This window comes from Amphiprion ocellaris, chromosome 3 (assembly GCF_022539595.1).
Source record: "Amphiprion ocellaris isolate individual 3 ecotype Okinawa chromosome 3, ASM2253959v1, whole genome shotgun sequence".
In the NCBI taxonomy this organism is placed as follows: Eukaryota; Metazoa; Chordata; class Actinopteri; family Pomacentridae; genus Amphiprion; species Amphiprion ocellaris.
This window is the reverse complement of record NC_072768.1, coordinates 30,033,940-30,051,018: the sequence shown is the minus strand read 5'-3', so window position 1 is coordinate 30,051,018 and position 17,079 is coordinate 30,033,940. Positions and strand designations below refer to the sequence as shown.

At 39.8% G+C, this 17,079-nt stretch overlaps 1 protein-coding gene across 1 annotated transcript in view; it reads left to right on the top strand.

Annotated features, from left to right (window-relative positions):
- The window catches only part of LOC111570940 (GRAM domain-containing protein 2A), a 30,894-nt gene that overhangs the window by 203 nt on the left and 13,612 nt on the right, over window positions 1-17,079 (top strand). Inside the window, exons 2-3 of the mRNA XM_055007571.1 lie at window positions 3,702-3,815; window positions 12,669-12,726. Of these exons, the coding sequence (XP_054863546.1) occupies window positions 3,712-3,815; window positions 12,669-12,726 (162 nt within the window). The 5' untranslated portion in view covers window positions 3,702-3,711. The remainder of the gene's footprint in view (window positions 1-3,701; window positions 3,816-12,668; window positions 12,727-17,079) is intronic.

Below are 17,079 nucleotides of genomic sequence, written 5' to 3'. Positions count from 1 at the left end.
ATTTTATGCTGCAGTAAAAATCCTAAGTGACAGTTGGATTGGTAGAGGGACCAGTACCAAGGTGTTAGTAGACTGCACCGAGTTTTCTCGGCTTTTCCAGACTGGATCAATAAGCGTCTGGCTGATGATGAAGAGTTAAGTCACTCTAGGTTCAGAACTTTCACTCCCCTTTATTAAAGCACTGCATGCACCTAATTATCACAGCAGTGGCAACTATAACTCTTTGTACAAATCTGAATGTACAATAAACAGAAACTATATTTCTGCCTTGCGAAGTTAGACATAGTTTAAAATTCTATTCCCAAAGTGTGTATGTTGTGCTGTATACATTTTTGTGCTTGTGCCTTAAGTTCCACCTGTTACTTCCTTTACCATTACCACCTTTATAATTCAGTAAATTATTAAAAGAGTGCTTTTTTGTTCTATACTTTGGTTTGCAGATACTAGTGCATCTCAAAAAATATACATCATTAAAAAATGTTGAATATTTGCCATTAGTTATTTAAGAAAGTGGAAATTTTGTACATTCCAGACTCACTGTAAAGAGAAATATTTTCATAATTGATTCTTATGCCTTGTAATGCTCATGATTATCAGAAATACAGTATCTAAAAAATAAAAATTTTCAGTTTAAGGAAATTATTTTCAAACTTTATAATTACTGTGTATCTCTTGGTTGAGTTCAGTAAAGGGCTAATTCTGATTTCAATGAGCTAAAAGCCATAATCATCAAAATTAAAAACAACAAAAAAGGAAAATGGAAAATGAAAAAAAAAACTTTTTCACAATGTTTACATTTTTAAGATGCACTAGTAATTTATTGCTAATACTGGTGTGCTTAAGTATGATTCTGAATGCAGGATGTTTGCTTCTACCAGCTGACCTCCACACTGTGATACTGCTGGTTTTACTTGAGCACAAGATCTGAGCCCTAATCACCAGTGCAAAGCACTATATAGTATCAGAGGGCTTCATAGTCCTGCGAGATAGAGTCTGTGATTTTCCAAAAGAGCCCTTGTACTTATTCCTGGAAAACAAAGTTATGCCATCCAGATGTATGAAAATGGCAATCATGATTTAACCTACATGCTGATTGCTGAGAAAAAGCTGATCCTAGTTCTCAGAATGTTCCCAGAAATTTTCCTCAGGGATTTAAGTTTTATCTTTATTCATCATTTTCAGTGTGTAGGTTGCTGCCTAGAGGTAGCTGTTGTTATTTCCCCGATTACTGTTAACTCTCAGTTGAAATCACAAGAAATCGTCATTCCTGTCTTTGTCCCCAAATAAAACGCCAAACTACACATTTGAAGCACATGATGCCGAAAGTCGAATTTACAAACATCATACATACATATTTTGCAAAAACCACAAAGGAGTATGAGTTTGATGCTACTGCAGTAATGATATTATTTTACTTCTGCCTACAGCCTAAATTCATTCATTTCAGCAGCTGCAGAATTTCATTCTCAGCCTGAGAGTTTCTTTCCCTTTGTTGTTGTTATCTGAAGAGGTATATGACTTCTAGTCATTAATTTACTGCATCAAGTTTGTGTTTTTGCTTTAATGCCTTTGTGGTCTTCTTTGCTGCAGTAGTTAACATGTAGCTCTCTGCCTCTGTTCACTCCAGCAGTTCTGAACATGCAGAATCTCCTGGCTTTGCTGTTTTAGTTTTGACTGTAATGTTTTTCTTTTGTTTTTTTTAACCTTTATTTTACCTGATAAAAATGTTTGGGAACCAGGTCTCATTTGCAAACATGACCTGGCCAAGACGCACCATCAGGAGCAAATACACATGCAAACTACAGACACAAAGAGACATATAAACATAGCAAAGAACTAATTTAAAAATACTGAAAGTTGTGTTAAAAAAATCCTTGATCTGTTTGAGTACTTGGAATTTTTTTTGAACAAAAAAAACTAAAACTTTATTGGGAGGGCTTATCATTTTGTCATCAACTGTAAAAATAGTGTTGGAACACACCATGGCAGCATACCCTCCAGAGCATTATTTGAACAGTATTGTACTGCAGAAAGTAGTGTATTGCTATAAAAATGATGACGAAAAGGCAATTTATAATAGAAGAGACCATCATAACACTTAAAAATGTAGGTCTTACCTACAGAGAAATTGCAAAGAAAGTCAAGGTGTGAGTGAGTACAGTTTTCTTTACCATCAAAAAACATTCAGAAACTGGGGGGAACTTTTACAGGTAAAGGTCTGGAAGACCCAAAGCCACAACGGAATCAGAAGACAAGTTTCTGAGAGTCAACAGCTTGGTGATAGGCAGCTCACAGGACAACAGCTTCAATCACAGCTTAATAGTGGTCCTAGTTAGAAGTCTCAGTTTTCAACTGTGAAGAGAAGACTTGGAGTTGCAGGTTTGACAGGTCGAGTTGCAGCAAGAAAACCATTGTTAAGATGTCAGAATAAGAAGAAGAGGCTTGCCTGGACCATAAAACACCACCAATGGACTACTGATTTAGCAGACAGTAACATTTGCCTCTTGTTCATTGGTTTATCCAAGCAGTCTTGATAGCCTATGTCTGACTGATCAGCAGCAAATTTCATAATGCAGTGTAAGGTCAGAGAAGGTGTCATTGGATGCATGCTGCTCCCACTCATGGTGCGATACACCATTGGCTGATTGGGCTATGTGATTTCTTCTTCTGATTCGATTACTGGCTATATCAGTCCTTGGGCATGCTTGGTTGTTACTGATTGTCTGGCAGACAGCTGTGGGTGGTATTTACCCCTAATTCTAGGGTGGTGAGATGGTGGTGCAGCTGCTGTCACTACTGGAGCCTGGATGTTTGGGGCATGGATTTTCCCTTTCTTTTTCTTCTTTCTATTTCAAGCTAGAAAACTCTGAAAGCATACTTTTACTTTGTTAGGTGATTTAGACAAAGACTTGGCATTCTGAAATATCCTGCTAGATCCACAACTGTCCAACAACCAGTCTGATTCACTGGACGTATATTGCAGGTGTAAGTCTGCCATTGGCAGAGAATCTCAGTTGGCATTCTCTTGCCCTTCCGCTATCTGCATGTTACAGTAAGGAACAACAGCAAACTCTGGGCTGCAACCGACCAAACTGGAGTTCAGAATGAAACTGAAAATTCTGCAGAGGAATTGAAATTGTGCAAGCAGCTGTACTAATTTTTTTGTGGAATGTCCATTTTAATCTATTACATACGCAACACTTTTCTCTCTGCATGCAAATGTTTCACCACAACAGTTCTAGCTGTCACTTTTTGAATGAAAATAGTGCTAGAGGGAAGTATGGGCTTTTAGGAAAGATGGATTTTGAGAAACAATTTTTTGTTAATGGCATGTCACAGACATGGACTTCAGGAGTAGCAGGACTAAGTGAAACAACATTTCCATTCTTGGAGAGCATTTGAAAGGTAGATAGAAAATACCTTGAAGTTCATCTTGACAGGTGATACAGTACAGGAAGAGATGAAGCAGGCTCTGCTTCTTGAGGAAGCTTCAGTCCCTTGTGTATGAGATATTTGCAGTAGTTTATCCTCTTATTGCATTGTTTACTATCTGTTTAAAACGCTGGTGGTCTAGTTTAATCTTCTCTCATTGCCCATTTGTTTTCTCACCGGATGTTGGCCACATCTAAATATTTACTGTTTTTTAACTGATGGAATTATTGTTGCAATTTAGTGTGGTTCTCCCTTCATTGAATTTACAGGCTGATTATAATGATGTCAGACAACTTGGAGCTGAGTGATGATGTTGGTGTTCTGCCTCATCATGAGGGGGAGGCTGCCAGGGAGGAGGATGGACACTGCCCCTTTCCCTTCAGGTAAGAACTCGTATGTAACTGCATACATTAAGTAGTCCATATAGAGCATGAAGGAATTTTGGGAAAAAATATACAAAAAAAAGCAGATTAGTTGGCAAAATGGAGGTATAATTATTCTTTGCCAGAAAAGAAAAAATCACCCAAAAAATGAAACAAGTGTGGAAGGGATGTGAGCACAGCAGTGTAAGTTTTTTTTTTTGAACCAAGTTTTTATTTAAATTACATGTTTTTATACATATTTATATGCAACTCAAAATGGACAAACAAGAACACATGATGAACACAAATATATAATTCGGCAACATGACAAACTCATGGCATCGTCTCAACCCACCTAAAGACAAGAATTACATTTAAGGAAGAATTAGAGAGCAGCAGAGGTTTGTGAAACATGTTAAAATATACATTCCAGATACAAGTACAGTTATATCTCCACTTGCAATTCCAACAAAAACATCTCCCCAAGCCTGTTATAAACATTTAGTTCAAACGGACTGTGGCGCAAGGCATGCATCTGTTCCAATACACTATGTGCCCAGTCACAGTGCAGTGATTATGCAGTTTTTTTCCCCACACCAATACTACTCAGTAGATTCGGCTCCCCGTGACTTGTTCCTCTTCTCCAAACTGAAAGTTAAAGGATCACAGGAATTTGTCAAGTCTCTGTAGGATCTACCTGCTCCCTGGGACCAATGTTGTTGTGACAGATGGTACAGCCTGTTATTATTCCTTTTCCAAGCTGATGCCAATCTGAAGTTTTCCACACAGAAATAATTCTAGACCTGAAATTTTAATAATAATCCAAGATTAGATCCTTGATCTTGTGGGGAGCGTGGTGCATGACGTGCAGCTCAACTAGTTTGTGCGGTATGGACCCAAATGCATTGGCTGATCCACCATTAGAGCTTCAAGGCCCCTTTTATTTTAATGAGCTTCTCTGATGAGCTGTGTAGGTACTACAGATACTCTTGTAGTGTCTGATGTGTTACTTATCATATGGAATCTGGAATGTGTTCTCCTTTTAGAAGGTATCCTTATGAGGATTCCTATGTCAAAGATATTGATTGACATTGCTCTTAGGGGCTCTTGGGTCTAGGAGAAAGATTGACGGGGCCCTCTGTTTGCTATTTTAGTCTTTTTAGCTGAAACTATTTGTTGTGACTGCATATTTGCCCTCCTTGTTTAGAGCATATAAAAGGGACCTCCAGTTGGGGTTCGGAGAGGTTCGTTTGGCTGAATTCTCCCAGACTGTCTTTGTCTGACTGATGCTGTTCTTCCTTATAATAAACATATTATTGAGTAAGTCAGTGTCAACGGACGTTTCTTCCTAACCTGCACATCACAAACATCAGAGAAACTACGACACTCCACAGATGACTGTTTATGTGTGTGATTTAAATGGTGCTTTTACTTTGAAAGGTAAACGCCTGCATCGCTCCTTCAGTCACCTTACATCTGCTGGCCTAAATATAAGAGTGCATAACTGTGAATGCTGCCAATCTCTTCTAAAGAGAAAAGATTGGCAGCACTCCAAAATCCTTCAACCTAACTATTGATATGACAATTTGGTTATAGCTAATAATTTATTTATTATTCATGATATCAAATTGATAGATTTGTGTATTTGTGACATTGATTTATCGGACTGATTTACAAGACTGATGACCAGGGCAGTCTATTTTCCTTTGACTGAAATGGTGCCCTGCTTTTTGATGATTTATGGAGAATAATAAGCACAGCTGCACCCATATCTTTTACATAGTAGTACTACCTGCAGCCGTGTGACTGCAGCAGTGTGCTCCAAGCAGCTCCAGGAATCCTGCCTTTCTGCACTGAGAAGTCAGTATAGTTGTTTTGGGTGAGAAACTAGGTCAGTCTTCTGGAGACAATGCTGAAAAATAGCTTCCTTTGTGTATTTCGAAGGGAGATTGATTTGAGTTTTCCACTTTGGGAATACAAACTCCCTCAGCGCACTTCCACTGATCTGCAACCTTCCCCCTTTGACATATCACCTTCAGAATCTTCTATAGTTGATGTAGGAGCTCTGGTAGATTGTGTTTCCTCTCATTGCTACTTCCACAAACCCTCGGAACAGTGAGTTCCAGCATGATCAGCTGTTTAGTCATCTCAGAGATGAGTATGGAATTAAAAATAAAATTGCCAGTTATGAAATAATTTTTGTTTCATTTTTATTTAACTGCTTACACACATTTTCATGGGAACAGAATTTCATTTATTTTTGACCATATACTAGTTGTCTCAACTGGCACATATGAGAATGTGTGTTGATGCATATGATGGGGAGAAAAAGATCCACAATTTCACTTTGTGGAATGAAACTTTAATGTAACTCAGCATGCAGAAGATACAGTCCACAGAAAAGGACAGACTCAATGTCTCTGCCACTGCTCTGTTATTCATGTCACGTACTAAACAAGCTGCAGCAATGGCTGCACAACACAGTCTGTGTATGTGTTTGTTTGAGTGTGCTGGCCTGTAGCACATGCAGTTAGCTCACGTTTCCAGGCAGCAGAGCTCAGAGAGACACTGAAAGGCTGATGAGACAATAAAAGGAGATGTATGTAGCTGTTGTCCAGTTAAATTCACAAATAGACACACAGCCCAAAGCCCTCAATTCAGTTAAAGTTTATTTAGTAAAAACTCAGAAACTATTCAGTCTTTAAAACTTTGCACCTTAAAATAGAATTTAAACCTTCACAAGTAAAAGTTGATTATATGGGTTGATGATGGGCAAATCATACACTTCTCTTTTTGATTTCAACTCAGTCTCTTATCTTGTTCCAGAAGTGTGTTGCAACTACTATACTATATACATATTAAAAAAAACAACAAAAAATAACACAGGGAGCTACTAAGCACAATGATTGAAAAGAGACCTTCAAAACTAACCAGGGAAGTGAGCTACGGAGGGTAAACAGGCATGCCAACCAAACGAAAGCTAGTGAAAAACACTGAATACACAGTACTAACAATCACAAACACACCAAGGTGTTAATCTACTGTGAAACAAATTACTGACAATGCAATTACCTGGGACTAAAAGCTAAACAAGAACAACATTACATGGAGAGCTACAAAGAATACATTGAGGAAATAACAAGGACAGACTAAGTTAGCAATGGAAAACCAAATTGACAAAACTCAAGGTTAAAGGCTCAGCAAACTTAGCTGACAGATCAGGACTGGAATAGGGCAGTCAGGAATCTGTAAGATGATGATAGACATGGGTGTGGAGAGGCGAATCCAGGGGAGATGTGGGAGGCTGAAGCAGGCAGGTGATCCAGCAGGTGTGTTCAGAATGAAAGAATCTGACAGTTGTAACTGAAATGGGCAGCAAGTGATCCAAAGAATTTTCGGGGTGGTGATGGGAGGACAAAGCAGGGAACCAGCTGAGACAAAGTGTCTAGAAAGACGGTCTGGCACTAAATGACGGTATGAACCGGGGTTTTATGAAATGGAGCGCTTCGGTGAAGGCAGGTGAGTTTCTCTTGCTGCTGATTAGGTTGTAGCTCAGTCATACACACAGGTCCACAGAGAGACAGAGAGGGAAGAGGAGAAACTGCCAGCTAAGCAGAGGTGGAGGCAGGGGGCCTGACACCTGAATCCAAACTGGGAGCTGTTTCCACAGGAAAGCAACAGGATAGCTGACAACTCTGTCTCCCATTCTGTTTTAAGGACCTCTAGAAACTATAGAGCAAAGTGCTCTATTGGGATATTATGGTGCAATAAGGTCTTCATGATATGAGGGAGCTTGGTCATTAAGAGCTTTTGTATGCTCGAGTGAGGATTCTAAGTTTTCTCTTTTAAAAGGAGCCAGTGAAGAGAAGATACTATGGTGATGATCTCTCTTACTAATATTTAAAATGTAACAGTTAACCACAACCAGACTTTGGACTTTGTTGTCAAAAATGTATTTCCACCACAGAATCCGGTGCAGAAGGATAACAGTAAGAATTAAAACTGCTATACACAGAGGCACTTGCAGATTATAAATACTCGAAATGGCTTTTGTTGAAAAATGAAAATGACATGAAAATCATGTTTCAAAATCATGTGTTTGGAGGTTGTACTCTTTTAGAAATGTCAGTTAAACAACTTTCTAATTTGTCTGCATTGGTGTGAACCTCCTTCTCCTGCTCCAGATTCCCCACACAGGGTGACTCAGTTTGCATAATTAATTCTTTTATCTTGTTTGCGCATGAGAGAAAACCATGTCTGCCTCCCAGTAGCATACACACACTAACCTCTTCATGCTTCATTGTGCCAAACTAAAACCAGTGGGTGATGGGAATTTTGCCCTTTTTTGCAGTTCATTTCTTCCATACACAGTCAATAATGCTCATGTGGTATGAATTGTGGCCAGTGTTGGTCTTTTTTTTTCTGCATGAACTTCACTTGGATTTGCCTCTTCCTACCATGGCCCCATTTGCATGACCATGAAATTTGAAGCAACTAAGTGACTGTGTGTCATAGTAAGAATTCACTTAGCAGATTTATGAATGTAACTCCTGAAAGCTGGTTGTTGGATAGGTTGCATGAGAAAGAAACATGACCTGGCAGTAAGTATTCTGCAATGATATGTACATAAAGAACTGGCATTCCACTATTTATTTAAAAAAAAAATTGTGCAAATTCTAGGTATATTTTTATTTATTGACATGAATAACTGGCCTTCGTTCAGAAGCAAAACAAAGATGTCACTGTCTCTCTGCCGACCCCAGAATACCACTGAAGTGTATTGCTGTAGTGCAGCTGATGCGCTTCATGGTGGTCTGTGTTGTAGTCGCATATTGCCTCGTTAGCTTAGACAAGTTACTCCACAAATTACCTTAGCATGAAGCTAACTGAATTCAAACATAGCTGGCTGTAAACAAGGAGGTCAGCACCTATGCATAGTTGCCAGTCCCCACCACCTGAAAAGTTGTGACTGTCTGTGGGGTTTTTCAACTATTGCAAGCCACCAGAGACATTTATGTGTGGGTTGTGGAGTTTCCATACTTTGAAGGATTGCTATGATAGGTGTGTGCTGTGTTTGGGTCACCAACGTGCACTATTACCCAGAGAGAGCTCACAGTCTTGCATGGGTATTTTTTATATTGCCTGCACGCACCACAGAAGCCCAGTTTGGGGGTAAAGTGTGCAGGTTTCCCCTTTTTTCTGCACTTCAAAAAGAGCAAAATGAAAAAAAAAAGATGGAGGTCACTTGGGGGAAAAAGGGGAGTGAAGGCCTTGGCAAAGCACTCAGTCCACCCCTGATGATCAGCCCACAGAAGTCCAGCCTCATACTGGCTCCCTTTCTATTCCCACTCCAGGGTTGGAGGTGGCTGAGTAGGAAGAAGAGCGGGAGGATGTGAATATCGAAGAGGCCATCTTCTCTTCCAAAGAGAATGGCCTGTCCTGTGGACAGCAGTTTCAAGGTTATTGGCAGGGCAACCAGTATTCTTAATGTCGCCCTCCAGGGCCGTGCAGAGACCTTTGGAGGGGCAGGTGCTCAAAGTTAAAAGGGGGCACATGGAGCACGAATTTGAAACATCATATAGAAACATACCTTACAATATAACTGGCTGAATTGTTGCAACCATATTCATGAAGAATGTAACATGGAATCATGAGATACCATATCATTGTTCACACCTCATATCTTTGTTAGGGGTCAGTCTATGTTTGACCTGATGGGGTTCATTGAACAGCTTCTGTTGAGGGGGTTGGTGAGGAGGCTGCTGCTGATATCACTGGAGGTGAGCTGTATTGATCTGAGAGTGTAGACACTGAAAAGAGCATGGGAGAGATAGTAGCTGATTAAACAAGTATTATGCGATCATGACAAGATGCAAAGATAATTAACACTGAAAATAGCTGACTGCGACCTGCCATACTGCTGATTGTTTGTCGGAGACTCCTGCTGAGAGAGACTGCAGCCAGGCTGACTGTTGGAACTAAACACAACTAGTTGCTCATTTGTAAACTGAAAGGGAAACATTAATGGGGGAACCAGAATAAAGGAGGGGTGGAGGTACAGCCTATATCCACAAAGCCATAATTCAAGCTGTGCATTCATTTAGGACATAGCAAGACAATGTAAAAGGGGGCAGCATTGGTGCAAGGGTTAAGTCTCAGGACTAGTGATAAGAAGGTCAGTGGTTCAAACCCTGATGCAGCCGCTGTTGGGCCCTTGAGCAACACCTGTAACCTTTCCTGCTCCAGAGGCACTGTACTTTCTCTGACCTCAATTGGGATTTGGGAAAAGCAACATTTCACAGTGCTGTAATGTATTTGTGACAAATTATTACTTTGAAGTTGAATTTAGATCACCATTAGACACTGGACTGTTTAACTGTGGCTATTCTTCCTGGAGTCCTTGCTTTTAAATTTCATACCTTTTCAACACATATACTGTATAGATATGAATTTGCTCCATTGTGCTGATTCATAATATGCCCTTTATAATTCGTAGTGCTGATTATAAAGTAAAAAATAATAATAAATGATATAGAAATCATGTATTTAAATGTATTTGTGCTTTTATTCAGTTTGACTATCCACTTTGCGCAAGACAACAAAGTTGTAAAAGTCAAATATGCTAAATTTATGCGTATTATATTTAATTTGTCTTTACTACTGATATCTTTAAATGAGAGGTTGAGAAAATCACAATTCAAATTCTTCTAATTATTATTGTTATTGTATTTATACTATAATAGTCCAAAATTATGTGAAAATGCATGTAGACTACATAGTTTCAGTGAAATAACATAACCTCTGCCTCACTGCCTGTAGAAACACAGGAAACACTGCAACTCACTGACAGTAAAATAATACATCTCTCTGATGCACGTTGCCCATGACAACAGAAACCTACAGAAACGAAAAGAAGCCTGGCAGACTTTATCCTCTCAGCAGCTGTGTGATTAACTAGCGGCTATAACTGATGAAAGGTGTGTGTAGAGTCAGACACAAGGCGCTCACTTCACTTCGTCAGTCATCTTGCAAAAATACGCCGTACACAAACGAATCCTGTTGCAAAACCTCCTCACCATCAGGACCATCAGTTGTTGAAGTCCGTCCTCGGGTCTCCGGTTTCTAGACTAGCGGCGCTACGTAGTGCTGAGCTACAGGACGTCTGGACACCTCAGGGCAGTGAGGGACGTCTACGTAGATCATGTGACCGACTGAGGGTAGATCTGAATTATTATTATTTTTGTTTTATTTATTATTTTGGGCCTCAAAAAACAACTTTGACAAAAGGGTACTTTGGGCATCCAGGGGCAAAGGGGCAGGTGCTCCAGCGCCCCCGTTTTCACTAGCAAAACCAACATGAAATGAAAAAAATATATACATATTATGTGTTAGGGAGGTCTAAGGAGTAAAATACATGCACTTATTCCATCCATCCATCCATTATCTATACACCACTTAATCCTCATTAGGGTCGCGGGGGGGGCTGGAGCCTATCCCAGCTGACTCGGGCGAAGTCAGGGGACACCCTAGACAGGTCGCCAGTCTGTCGCAGGGCTACATATATAGACAAACAAGCACTCTCACATTCACACCTACGGGCAATTTAGAATGACCAATTAACCTCAGCATATTTTTGGACTGTGGGAGGAAGCCGGAGTACCCGGAGAAAACCCACGCATGCACAGGGAGAACATGCAAACTCCATGCAGAAAGATCCTGGGAAAGCCGGGACGCGAACCAGGGATCTTCTAGCTGCAAGGCGATAGTGCTAACCACTACACCACTGTGCAGCCCCATGCACTTATTTTGCAGAGAAAAATTTGGGATTAAACGGGATGCTTTCCGTGAACAGTCTAATAGTCCAGTAATCCTGTGAAAGTTGCAAAGTCATATCTTGTCAGAAAAATCCATGGGATTCCCAGGTCTTTTTCCATGTTTGATATGAGGGATAAAGAAACTGTCTGCATAGCGGATTGACACATACACTACCAATCAAAAGTTTGGGCACACCTTCTCATTCAATGATTTTTATTTAATTATTTTATACATTGCAGATCAATACTGAAGACATCAAAACCATAAAAAAAATACATATGGAACAAGAAAAGCACTCAGAGAGTGCAGTACTTCGCCAAGGCTGCTCAGTCATTGTATCATTTCTGACGGATGAAATCTTTTATAAAAAATGACTTTGCGCTGAACACAGGCTGACTTAGGGCAAAGACAGGGGACACCCTGGACAGGTCTCTAGTCTATCACAGGGCAACACACAGACAATTTAAAATTACCAAATTAACCTCAGCATGTTTTTGGACTGTGGGAGGAAGCCGGAGAACCCAGTGAAAGCCCATGCAGAGAGAGCCTGGGAAGGCTGGGATGCAAACCAGGGATCTTCTAGTTGTAAGGCAAAAGTGCTAACCACCAAGCCACTGTGCACCTGTCCACACTGTAAACATCCATCCATCCATTATCTTTACACCATTAATCCTCATTAGGGTCATGGGAGGCTGGAGTCTATCCCAACTGACTTACAGTGAAGGCAGGGGACACACTGCACAGGTCACCAGTCTATCCACTGTAAACATGTATGTAGAAATTCAGTTAAATATTCCTTGGTAATGAAATAACCTGCTTATGAATGACAGCTTCCCTGCTATCATGTGCTGTTAACATATACCTTGCAATGTATATCGGTTATCTGCCTTTATTGATGACAAATAATATCTATATCATACCTGTAAAACCATATTGGTCCAGTTCCACTCTCTGTTAGTATTGTTCTTGTCTCTTTTGCAGTAGTGACCCAATTGTCTACAGAACCTATAGCTTTTCTCTGTTCTGAGGGAATCTAATTTGATGTAATGTGTCCTGCAGGCTGCAGTTGATTGACGACTTGTCCTATGAAGATGTGAAGAAGTGTTACAGAGGATCAGTAAGTCCCTCAAGGAACATAAAATGAACAACCTATATAAACACATACACGCAGTACGTTCATAGTAGTTTTAAGTTTTTAGTCCAGAGATAACAACAGACCAGCAGGAGTCCTTTCAAATGTTTTTTTTTAAAGTCACAGACATTTCTGCTGTGCGTCTCATCTATGAGAACATTCTGAGGGCTGTGTGCATGTTTTCGTGGATGATCCGTTGAAGCAGACAGAAAGATACAGATTAGCAACAACTACCAGTAGCTTACTTGAAAATGTATGATCTGATTAAATCAGTATATGTCTGGAAAGTATGTCTACTCAGGGTTTTCTCTACATTCATTCAGCAGAGCCTGCCGCCGCTGCTGAAAAAAATTATGGAGGAAACACTGCTACTGTTAAAATTGGAGAAAATCAAAGAATTCTCCAGCCAGAGCAGACATGTATGTCAGGGTTGCAATTTAAGTTCAGCTTTATTTAGTGTGTATATGACACATGCATGTTACATGTGCAATGAGAGGTCATAATGTGCTGGATAAGGTTCATAGCAACATCAAAAAATCATATGAAGTTGCGCCTGCACTTGGGGATACGTTCAAAGTTTTTGCAGTTTTCCGGACCGACTAACCTTCAGTTCTTAAAGTAATGATGGACTGCCTTAGCTGATTGTTTTTTTCTTGCCATAATATGGATTCCAACTGTCAAATAGAGCTGTGAACTGTGTACCAATCTGACTTCTGCACAACACAGCTGATGGTTCCAACCCCAAGGCAAGAAATTCCACAAATTAACTTTAACAAAGCACACCTGTGAAGTGAAAACCATGTCAGGTGACTGCCTCATGAAGCTCATCGAGAGAATGCCAAGAGTGTGCAAAGCAGTAATCAAAGCAAAGGGTGGCTATTTTCAAGAATCTAAAAATACAAAACATGTTGTGACTTATTTCACACCTTTTTGTTTACTACATAATTCCATGTGTTCATTCATAGTTTTGATGCCTTCAGTGAAAATCTACAATAGTCATAAAAATAAAAAAAAAAAATTAAAAATGAGAAGGTGTGTCCACCTCTTTGACTGGTAGTGTACATCACCGTTCTCGCTGTACAGCATTCTAGATCCCAATCCATGTGACAGAGGTCAGTCCAGGTCAGCTTTTTGTGGAGCCATCGTCCTAAATCCCAGTGACACGTGATGCATCACCTGAAAACAGAGACAGAACCAGCAGACTTTACACAGACAATAAATACCATTTTCAGTCTTTGCACTATTTGTTGCTGTCTACACAATACTTCCTCAAACTTGGTATCTGGACCCTGTCATACATGTGTTTAATGAATCAGCAGGCATGGGGCTTGTAGCTTCAGTATAGTGTCACTGAGTCCCCACCAGATGGCAGCAGAGATACCTTATAGGCTCACTGCAATGACTCTGGGCTTTGTTGCACCTTCTGAGATGTGAGTGGTAGCCTGGAGACTCTCAGGCCATGTGGACGTGATATTGATATACCAAATCAGTACATGAGGTTACTACCTATCAGGTTTACAGGACATTGTTCTGAGAGTGCAAATGAATGTTTGATTGTTGAGTCACCAAGTGTGCATTTTAACAATATATGTGGCGGTGATGTAATTCTGAGGCTGAGTGCTAGAAATGTTGGTTTCAGAACATTGTTTTAGGGACAGCTTCTTTCCCTCAGCTGTCATCTTATCAAACTCTGCACAATATTGTCCATTATGTTTATATTGGAACATAGTTTATAATCTAATCCTGTCTCTAACACTAGTCGACTGAGACAAAAACACGATCCCAGCTACACTGAATTTAACCTTGAAAATAAGATGCTCATATCTCTCCTAGTTGTAAAGTACATTAAGATTAAGAGTTTTACTGTATTTACAGTTTTGACATAAGCAATGAAATGCATTAACATATCCAGTGTTTAGAATGTGACCTCTCCAAAAAATTTCTACAAAGTGTAATAACAATAAAACGCATTGTATTGCATCATGAGAAACTGACAAATTACCATTGTACATATTGTCTGTGAATATTCTTAGTCATTCTGGTCATCATAATGATTAGAATTTCAGTTTAAAAAAAACAGTTGGACATCTCTTTTAGGTTCTTACCAGCTTTTCACCTTCATCCAAGAGGCTTCTTCAGCTCTGGATGACTCATGGGGAGATGTATGTAGTCACTCCAGCTCATATAGCTAATGGCCTATCAACAACCAGGGACTCACCTGTCTTCAGGTGTCAATGGTTGTGAGACCAGGTGGTGGTTGTAGAGCTGTCCGTTTACACAATGAAGGATGTGAATCTGTCATGACAGGAGTGACTCAAGATATTAATGACTGTAAAATTTGACATGGAAAGATCTTAACACTGCGTCATAGCTGCTTGACAAGTAGTGTCATAGACTACCTTCTCTTTCTAGAGATGGCTGTTCATTTTGACATAGATGGCTTCCTTCTGTCCTCTCTCGAACCATCTGTCCTCTCTGTCCAAAATGTGTACATTGCTGTCCTCAAAGGAAAGTCCCTTATCCTTCAGATGCAGGTGGACTCCTTTGTTGAGCCAGGGGTTTGTGGAGCTGTTGTTTAGTCTCCCCTATGTAACAGTTTGTGCACCCCTTGATGATTTGTAGATGTAGAAGAGTGTAAGAGTCAGTTCCTTCATTTTGATGCAGGAAATGGTATCTTAAACTTTTTTTTTTCATCGAATATCCTTTTATTTTGCTGGGTCCCAGTGCCATGGCTTTCCCGTTAAGCATTTGATTTGAATGGTACAGTGGTACAAAATAGTGCAAAGAAAAGAAACCCACGAGTGAGGAGTATCATCCTTCCGTATAGTTGCAGGAGGCTTGGCTTGTACAGTGATCCACTACGTTAAAGAAATCCCCTTCATGTAATTCTTGATTAGTGGCCACATCGTCTGCTTGAATGTGGACACCAAATCCTGCGCTGTGATCTGCCAGATCAGGTGGCTGACTGGGCAGCTGCTTCAGATCACAGCATTGATGAAGTTGCAATGGTCACAGTGTTTCAGTACATTTATGATATATGTATGTTCCTTCTCTTTTCCCTCTGCATTGGCAGGGACATTCTCAGCCCGGTGCTGTCAGATTCTGATGACACCCTGCTTATGTTCTAGTGGATGGTTGGAATAAAACAGCAGATATTAGTCTGTGTGTGGATTTTCTACAGACTTTAATGTTGAAGCTTCCGTCCTCCTCAATGTGCACAGCACAGTCCAAAAATAGCAGTTTGTTTTTTGTATATGTCAACACATACACAAGCTGAGCAACATTGCATATGCTGTCCAATGTAGTGACAGCATGTGCAATGTTGCATGTGCTTGTGGAGCTGTTGTATAAAGGTACAACCACTCCACAAGCACATGGCTCAACACAGAAGACACAGCTTCTCAGGACAAGATTCAGGAGTCCACATGCATCTGAGATACCTGGAGACATTTAAGTCTTGAGCCGTTTATGGTCTATTAGCTATGTTAGCTAAAGTGACTATATACTAGTGCATCTCAAAAAAGCATAACATCATGAAAAAGTTCAATTTCATCAATTGTTTAATTTACAATAATAAAACAGTTGTGCCTCACCAACTGCACATGATGATTTTGGACAATCATGCTGCTTCAACACCAATTTACATGCAATAATTGCAAAAAGATAAAATAAAAAAATGTCTCTAAATGATCTGAATTATCCACCTCTTGGCATAATAGCTAATCTGTGTATGCCTCCAAAAAGCAAGGGTGAAGATCTCCAACCATGTGGGACTGAAACAGAAACCATATGTCTATTTATTGTGTTATTTATTTGTTATGATAGTTATACTTTCAAAATGACTATATGTAAATGTGTGGAGTCTATGCCAGCTATGGGAGCAAAATTTATTGCTAAGCTAGGCTAACCACATCTTGACTTCAAGTATGTACTGACCACACAGACATCACGCTGGTATCAATTATCTCATCTAACTCCCACAAAGCAAGAAAACTAAAGTGTTTGCCGAAATGTTGAGCAAGTCCACTAGATGTACACCCCTGGTCAAAATTTGGGGTCACTGATAGAAATGTCCTTATTTTGGAAAGAAAAGCAGTTTTTTTTAAAGAAAACATTAATCAGAAATACTGTCTAGACATTGTTAATGTGGTAAATGACTATTCTAGCTGCAAACGGCTGATTTTTAATGGAATATCTCCATAGAGGTACAGAGGAACATTTCCAGCAACCATCACTCCTGTGTTCTAATGCTGCATTGTGTTAACTAATGGTGTTGAAAGGCTAATTGATGATTAGAAAACCCTTGTACAATTATCTTAGCACATGAATAGATGTGTG